Raw genomic sequence first — 8988 nt, 5'->3', positions numbered from 1 at the left:
AGATGGTCGGATGAACTCCTGAGCGAGGGCTTCCTGTATATACTCCTCCATGGCCTTCTGCTCCGGGATGGACAGGGGATAGATTCGTCCTTTAGGAAGGGTTGCTCCAGGCAGGAGGTCAATGGCGCAGTCCCATGGCCTATGAGGTGGTAGCTTCGTTGCCAACCGCTTACTGAACACATCCTGGAACGCCCAATATTCAGGAGGGATGATATGATCCATCTTCGTGTCGGGGCTCTCCACTGATGTGGACTGGACCGGTAGGAAATTTCCTTAAGGGACGACTGACCTTGGGGATTTTAGCTGGAGGAGTGATGCAGGTATGATGGCAGGACATTCCCCATTTCAGGATCTCGCCAGTGGGCCAATGGATGTGAGGTTGGTGAAAAAAAAAAAAAAAAAAAAAAAAAAACTAAAAAAAAAAAAACCTTGATTATTCTGGTTAGTCACATTGTACTGCTATTATTTTGAACAATACTGTATATAGTGGCAACTATGTCTTTATTCAACAGTGATAGTCTCTCTCTCTCTCCTCTCTCTCTCTCTCTCTCTCACACACACTCACAGACATGCACACACTTTGAATTGTGGGGACTTCTGTTACATTTACATTGACCAAATGATGTTTTCTATCACATAACCCTGAACTTATCCCATAGAGAAAACTTGTTTTCATTGTTACATTTTCAGATAAACATCATTTACTATTTTTAATCATCTGCAGGATGGTCCCCACAATGTAAAAAAAAAAAGTTTTTTTTTTTTCTTTTTCTTTTTCTTTTTTTTTTTTTAAAGAGAGAGAGAGAGAGAGCATTCTGTATGATTTATAAATAGGACCAAAAATTGTCCCCTCAATGTGAATAGTGATATATATATATATATATATATATATATATATATATATATATATATATATATATATATATATATATAGTTAATTATCTATAATGTTTGCCATGTTTGGTAGAGGTGGAGGCTTACAAAAAAAAATGACATCATTATTTACAATGAGGCCAGTGGCACCGCCTGCACAAAAAAAAAAAAAAGGGAACAAAAGTACTTATTAAAAGATGATACATCAGTGAGCTGACTGAGGACTGACATCCATAAAGACGAAATGATGTGGGTAATTCTGTATGTTTGTTTGTTCCTGTCTTGTAACTATATATATGTAGCTTTGATGGCTACTTCAAGTACTTGTAAGCTACAGGGACACTTCACATTGAATGGGATGTTCCAGGATGGAGACCTTATAATAGGTGGTCTGTTTGAGATTCAGACATACCTCAAAGTATTCCCTGAGCTGAGCTTCAGAACAGAGCCAAAACTACCACACTGTGAGCTGTGAGTCTGCAAGATGTGAGACCACACCATCTGAAAAACATATAAGATATAACATATAATAAATTGGGAATTTTTGTGTATACTTTGTAACTTGTCAATGATAATTTACTCTGAGGAACTAAAATCATGTTACATGATGGATTACAGGAAAAGAAAAAAAATATTCACTGCATATGTTAAATGTATTTATATTATTTTTTATTTATTTATGAAATTTATATTTGAACAGAGTACAATAATAACCCTTTATGTAATTTTTTTTCTACTGTTACTGTTAGTGTAGATAATGATCTAACTTAACTTTGTGTTGCCTTCTCCAGCTTCTATATGTCAAGCTTCCAGCAGGCACTAACAATGGTTTTTGCTATCAGTGAGATTAATAACAATCCTAACCTGCTGCCTAACATCACGCTTGGTTACCAAATCTATGACAACTGTTTAAGGCTTGGAGTGGCATTCCGTGGTGCTACAGCTCTGGTTAGTGGGACAGAAGAGACCATCTCTGACCTCAACTGCAAAGGCCCACCACCGGTGATTGGAATCATAGGTGATCCAGGCTCTACTCATTCCATTGCAATTTCCAGTGTCCTGGGGCTGTTTCGACTCCCTATGGTATGAGATTTACAACCTTTTTTTCTGTAAAAAAATAAAAATAAAAAATAATGATAAAATAAAAATGTATCTCATTTGCCAGATTTGTTTACATCACAATGAATTTGGTTACCAATTAAGCCATTCTCATATATTCAATTATAATAGCAGACCACTATGCAAATATAAATAACCGTTATTTGTTTATCTTCCTTTCACCTTTTTCTCTCTGTCTCTGCTCTCTTCTAATTAGATTAGCTACTATGCCACCTGCTCTTGTTTGAGTGACAGAAAAAAGTACCCCTCTTTCTTCAGAACAATCCCCAGTGATGCCTTCCAAGTTCGGGCTATGGTTCAGATCTTGAAGCATTTTGGATGGACCTGGGTTGGTCTCATCTACAGTGATAATGACTATGGCATCAATGCTGCTCAGTCATTCCATCGGGAAATGCAACAATTTGGATATTGTGTTGCTTTTTCTGAAATCTTGCCCAACAATAACAACCCCATAGATATTCAGCGCATAATGGGAATGATTCAGTCCTCTACAGCTAGAGTGGTGGTTGTTTTTTCTCCTTCATCCTTACTGATACCTTTGATGAATGAGGTGGTGTTGCAGAACATAACAGGCAGGCAGTGGATTGCAAGTGAAGCTTGGGTCACTTCACCTGTATTTCGCACACCACGTTTCCAGCCATTCCTGGGGGGCACAATGGGTATTGCTATCAGGCGTGGAGAGATCGAGGGGCTTCATGACTTTCTGTTATGTATTCATCCCAACAATGATCAAAGAAATGATATAGTGAGAATCTTCTGGGAGAACATATTTGGGTGCAGCTTTGAAAATAAGGGTAAAGGAACTGACGGAGAGCAAATCAAAAAGCTGTGTACAGGACAGGAGGATCTGAGCACAACAAACACACCATTCACTGATGTTTCAGGATTAAGGGCATCGTATAATGTATATAAGGCAGTTTATGCCCTGGCACATGCACTTCATGATCTGATGCAGTGTGAGGAGGGAAGAGGACCATTCAGTGAGAACAGATGTGGTGACATAACCAACCTGAGGCCATGGCAGGTAAAACCCTCATGTACAGTTTTTTTTTAGGCATATAGAAGAGATGAATGTAGAAAAGCAAAGTATGTGGTATATATTAATTCAAATTACAGATAAAAATATAAAACCTGTCCTGTCTACAAATTATATAGCTGGTTCACTACCTACAGAAAGTGAACTTCACAACAGGCTTTGGTGATCATGTGTCATTTGATAAAAATGGAGATGCTCTGGCCATCTATGATGTGTTGAACTGGCAGCCAAGTGCTGATGGATCAATAAAGCTCCACAATGTTGGTGTACTAAATGAAGGTGCGGAAAAAGGGATGGTTCTTACACTCGACAAGGATGCATTTTACTGGAATTTTGAAACAACAAAAGTAATTACCTTTGAATGATAACATGTCATCTGTTTTGCAGGTATAAAGTCTAAATAGTAGTAAATTAGAAACTATAATAAGACAATTGTAAATAAATTAATGGACAATCCAAGCTAGTCATTATTTAAAAGACAAAAACATGACTGATAGCAGTTAATGTCTCTTTTAGCCCCCACAGTCAGTATGCAGTAAGAGTTGCCCCCCAGGAACCAGACAAGCCACAAGAAAGGGCCTTCCTCTCTGCTGTTTTGACTGCTTGCCATGTGGAGATGGAGAGATTTCTAATACAACAGGTGAGGAAATTACTGTTGGCCAAATCTGAATCAAATTTGAAAAAAACTGTCATCTTCTATGTTTTGCTTATTTAAAGATTCTATTGAGTGCACAACATGTCCAGATGAGTTTTGGTCCAATCCAGATAAGGATCAGTGTGTCCCCAAAGAAATAGAGTTTCTATCCTATGAGGATTCTCTGGGCATCTCTCTCACCACTGCATCCCTGCTTGGCACCTTCATCTGTGCTCTTGTGATGATCATCTTTGCTCATCACCGTAACACACCCATAGTACGAGCCAACAATTCAGAGCTTAGCTTTCTGCTGCTGTTGTCACTCAAACTATGTTTCCTGTGTGTGCTACTGTTTATTGGCCAGCCACAGTTGTGGACATGTCAGTTAAGACATGCTGTGTTTGGTATAAGCTTTGTCCTGTGCATCTCCAGCATCCTGGTCAAAACTATGGTGGTAATAGCCGTATTCAAGTCATCACGACCAGAGGGTAAAGGAGCAATGAAATGGTTTGGAGCAGCTCAACAAAGATGCACAGTTTTGGTCCTAACAGCCCTCCAGGTTGTGAACTGTGCAGTCTGGCTATCAACTGCCTCTCCAACACCCCATAAAAACAACCAGAATACTCACTCTAAAATAGTTTATGAATGTGCCATTGGCTCAGTGGCCGGTTTTTCTATGCTGCTGGGATATATTGGACTGTTGGCAGCAGTAAGCTTGCTGTTAGCCTTCCTTTCAAGAAATCTTCCAGATAATTTTAATGAAGCCAAGTTCATCACTTTTAGCATGTTAATCTTCTGTGCTGTATGGATTGCATTTGTTCCAGCATATGTGAGTTCACCAGGGAAATATGCAGTTGCTGTTGAAATATTTGCCATCCTTGCTTCAAGTTTTGGATTACTGATGGCCATATTTGCCCCAAAGTGCTACATCATCCTTTTACATCCAGAGAAAAACACTAAAAAAGCCATCATGAGAAGAGAAGTACAAAATAAATAGTTTTACAATATAGTGGTCAACCATCTACAGACACCATTTGTGACATTTTCATTTTTATTTTACTTTAATTTTGAAATCTGAATTAAGTCGATATTGTAAAAATTATAACAAATCTTGTGTGGAAACAGTTTAAACTTCATCAGCCTCTTTACAATGTGAGATAATTTAAAAGCATAACAAATATATATCTAAAATATAGCTGCAAGCAGCAATCACGGGGCCAAGCATTCCAGCGGCAACATCAGGAGCTAAGCATATGTAGCATCAGACCAAATGCAACAATGAATAATTAAATTAATAATTGCATGATTGTAATTGAAATGGCTGAAAATCGTTAATAAAAGTTCCACAGCGAGGAGCTAAGCATGGCATGGAGCATCAGACCAAATGCAACGAGTAAGAAAAGCAATTATTGGAAGAGTGTAATTGAAACAGCCAGTAAAACTCCAGTAAAATGATGCATTATCATTTTTGGAAAATAGGTGGCACTGTAATCAAATCGCTTTGTTGTGTTCTGTGGGAGGTGACAATGTTGTGGGCAATTTCTTTCAAAATACTTACAGACCTTTAGGGCAATGAGTCGAACATGCCCACCGAGTTTCGTTCCGATCGACTTCCATTAACCTTGTCAAATAGGTGCTTAAAGTTGTTTGGCCAATGGCGGCCATGTTTTTTAAGATAAGTGAAATTCCTCATAGAGCACTTGTGCCACATTGGGCCATATGAATTTTCAAGTTGATTGGATCAACGGTTGCTTAGTTATAGCCATTTGATTTTTTTTCATCCTGTAGCGCCACCAAGTGGCAGATATGGAAAAAAATAATAATTTGACTAAAGTTTTTGTTCATGCATATGAGTTCTGAGTTTGGTGAAGATATCTCATTTTGTTCCCGAGTTATAGCCTTTTTCGTAAAATTGGTCCACGAATTTGAATGTTTTGGGTCACCTGGTTTTTTGTTCAGTCTTGATCAAACCACTGCAATAATATTCTCTGGACTCTCTAGATCAATAATTTTCAAAAATATGTTGCATTTTGTCCTTTGGTTAGCTATAAGAGGTCATTTAGGAAAGGGCCGTGGCCACATGTAACCTAAAGCCTATAAAACTGAAACAAAAACTCAAAACTTTATGAAACTTGGTTATAACATGTGAAAGATGACCCACCAAGCATGCAAAGTTTCATTAAGATCAGAAAATAGCTGGTGCTATAACAGTTAAAATGGCCTAAAAAACAAAAGATTTCTGTTGTGAATGGCATTAAACTGCAAAAAAAAGGGGTAATATAATCACACATGCATTAGATCTGTATTTTTTCTAAACAATCATGCAAAATTTAACAGAGATTAGGTAAAAAAGAACACTGTAATATTTATAAAGCTTCAAAACCCAGTGTTGAATAAAAAATTGCAATTATAACCACTAGATGTCACCGGAAGACCACTAATGAGCTCACTAAAGACTAAAACATTACAGTTTATGGGCTTGTTGAGGGATTCATCTAGAAAAAATGTATATTACTATTATTTAATATTACTGTTCAAGCATTTCAGATCACATTGAGTCAAAGTTTACCAATTTATTCATACAGATATATCTATTGTTTATATTTATTCCAGATTATGATTGCAATGAAACCTGAAAAATGACATAGAAGCCCATAAAAACAGAAGACTTGCAATAGGTTTTATCACCCATCATTTATTTTAATTATCTATATATATAACAAAATGTGTGCATCTGTGTGTGGGTTTAAGCATGCTTATTGAGTATTAATATAGTAGTTTAAACATTTCATGTTTGTGTGTGTCTGTAATTCTGTTCTATTCTTTTACTGTCAGCCATATCTAGGTTATTTAAAATCAGTGCAGTACTATTATCTAGACTGTGAAATTTTACATAAATTGTGTATGCTTCTTTGGAATGAAATTAAGACAACATATAACAGTTATAAAGGTTAAAGAGACAGTGTTGTATGATAAATTGCATTTACGACCACTAGATGTCACTGGAAGACCACTAATGGGCTCACTAAAGACTAAAACATTACAGTTCATTGTCTCGATGATTGATTCATCTAGAAAAATATATATTACTATTATTTAATATTACTGTTCAAGCATTTAAGATCACATTGAGTGAAAGTTCAACAATTTATTCATACATGTATATCAAATGTTTACTATTATGTCAGAATATGAATGCAATGAAACCTGACATAGAAATGTAAGAAAAGAAGTCTTTCTGTGAGTTGTGTGTCACCTATAATTTATTTCAAATATCTACATACAACAAAATGTGTGGGCATGTACTTCTCTGTGTGTGTGTGTGTGTGTAATCATGCTTATTGATTATTCATATAATAGTTGAACCATTTCATTTCTGTGTGTGAGTGTCTGTGAGCCTATTCTCCATGTTAGACAATGGCACACACAAGTTTGGCTTAATTACAACAAAGCTTTGCAGAGATATAGCCTCAGACTCATTTTGTGAAGATGCCTGACATCTGAAGCAGCGCTGTACAAAAACGGTTTCGTCTATTGACACGAAATCCATAACTTTTTGTCAGCACGGTCTGAAGATGATCTGATTCAATTTTGGTGAAAATCAGACAAACGGTTGAGGATGAGTTTAAAAAAAAAGGTTTTCAACATGAATCAAAATGGCGGACAGGAAGTTTTGCTTAATATGACATAATTGGTATGTATGTTGTCGGCATGTCCCAAGGAACATTTTGAGACATGTTTCATGATAATAGGCTAATGCAATCAAAAGTTATTAGCATTATTGGAAATGTAATAATTAGCGGTTATTGATTGGTTTATTACTCTTGACCAATAGGTGGCGCTGTGACCAAAATGATGTGGCGTGGTCAATGTGATGTGACAATGTCACATATTAAGTTTTGTGTAAATATCTCCAACCTTTGCAGAGATACAGCCTCAGATGCAGTTTGGCATCTTTCCAGCAAATTCGTTGGTACGCTAATTGAAAACGGTTACGTGTATCGACACAAATTCCATAACTTTTTGCCAGCATGGTCTGAAGATGATCCAAATCAAATTTGGTGAAAATCTGAGCAACGGTCTAGGAGGAGTTCGAAAAAGTAGGTTTTCAACATGAATCAAAATGGCGGACAGGAAATTTTGCCAAAATTGACAAATGGGGTATCGGTGTTCTCGGCATGACCCAAGGAATCTATCAACATCAGTTTTGTTACAATAGGCTAATGTATGCAAAAGTTATTAGCGTTTTTCGAAAAATCGTTATAACTATTGACCACAAGGTGGCGCTGCCCCCAATTTTTTTGTGTACATTCAGGGCATGGAGCCGGACATTTTTGTAATTATTTGCGAAACGATACGGAACTTCATTCTTAAGATACAGCAATTTACAACTAAATTCAAAATGGCCGACGCCCAAAATGGCCGAATTGGGAAAATTCGGTATCATTCGACTCGGAATGATGCACTGAATCTAAAGACACCACTTTTGTGATTTTTGGCAAAACTGTTCAGAAGTTATGAGCAAAAACATGCATTTTTCATATCTCCTGACCACTAGGGGGCACAGCGCCGAAACACTGCAGGTAGTCCCAGGGAATTGTTGTTATAAGACCCACCAAGATTGGTCTCAATAGGCCAAACCGTTGCGGAGATATAGCCTCACGTTCACGTTTGCGTGCTTTTCGAAGAATTCGTTCATGAGCTATTCGGAAACGGTTTGAGAAATCAACTTGATTTCCATAACTTTTTGCCAGCATGGTCTGAAGATTATCTGATTCAATTTTCGTGACAATCGGTGCAACGGCCTAGGACGAGTTCGAAAAAGTAGGTTTTACGAACAATTGACGATAGCGAAAAAACTAAACCTTGCGATTTTTGAATTTCGGTGTCCATTCGACTCGGCATGAGCCAAGGAATCACAGGAAAAAAGAATTTTCATTTTGTGGCTTACGGTTCAAGAGTTATTAGCATCAAGTTTTTGAAAGTTTAGACAATTGGTGGCGCTAGAGAGTTTGAGTTAGAGACCTCAAATTTGCTACGGTTAATGTTCAGACAGTCCTCTATTAGTGTGCCAAATTATACAACTTTCCCGCAATCGGTTCTATGGGCTACCATAGACTTGGGGTGGAAGAAGAAGAATAATAACGCCAACAAACACAATAGGTGCCTTCGCACCTTCGGTGCTTGGCCCCTAAAAACAACACTGAATTAAGCATTTTTAACAGAACATTAAAGGGGTCATATATGATAATATTTTAAAGATAATTATTTTGTGTATTTGTTGTAACATAATATAACATGCTTTAATGTTCAAAATACACATTAT

At 37.1% G+C, this 8988-nt stretch overlaps 1 protein-coding gene across 1 annotated transcript; it reads left to right on the top strand.

The window, feature by feature from the left end:
* Positions 1-1058: 1058 nt before the first annotated feature.
* Positions 1059-4683, top strand: LOC113118516 (extracellular calcium-sensing receptor-like). The gene is made up of 6 exons (XM_026287759.1): positions 1059-1344; positions 1665-1956; positions 2189-3016; positions 3148-3324; positions 3545-3668; positions 3746-4683. Exons 1-6 carry the CDS (start codon positions 1118-1120, stop codon positions 4657-4659), a joined length of 2562 nt encoding a protein of 853 aa, XP_026143544.1. The 5' UTR covers positions 1059-1117; the 3' UTR covers positions 4660-4683.
* The last annotated feature ends 4305 nt before the right edge of the window (positions 4684-8988 follow it).

The sequence above is a fragment of the Carassius auratus genome, chromosome 18, assembly GCF_003368295.1.
Source record: "Carassius auratus strain Wakin chromosome 18, ASM336829v1, whole genome shotgun sequence".
NCBI lineage: Eukaryota > Metazoa > Chordata > Actinopteri > Cypriniformes > Cyprinidae > Carassius > Carassius auratus.
Note: the sequence above shows the minus strand (reverse complement) of the source record. Positions and strands in the feature narration are given on the sequence as shown.

Bases quoted from the DNA above. Each gene is read 5' to 3' on its own strand.
- LOC113118516 (XM_026287759.1), top strand. From the start codon at position 1,118: ATGATGTGGGTAATTCTGTATGTTTGTTTGTTCCTGTCTTGTAACTAT. The intron at 1,957-2,188 runs GTATGAGATTTA...TCTTCTAATTAG, and splicing joins GGCTGTTTCGACTCCCTATG to ATTAGCTACTATGCCACCTG. The intron at 3,017-3,147 runs GTAAAACCCTCA...CAAATTATATAG, and splicing joins CCAACCTGAGGCCATGGCAG to CTGGTTCACTACCTACAGAA.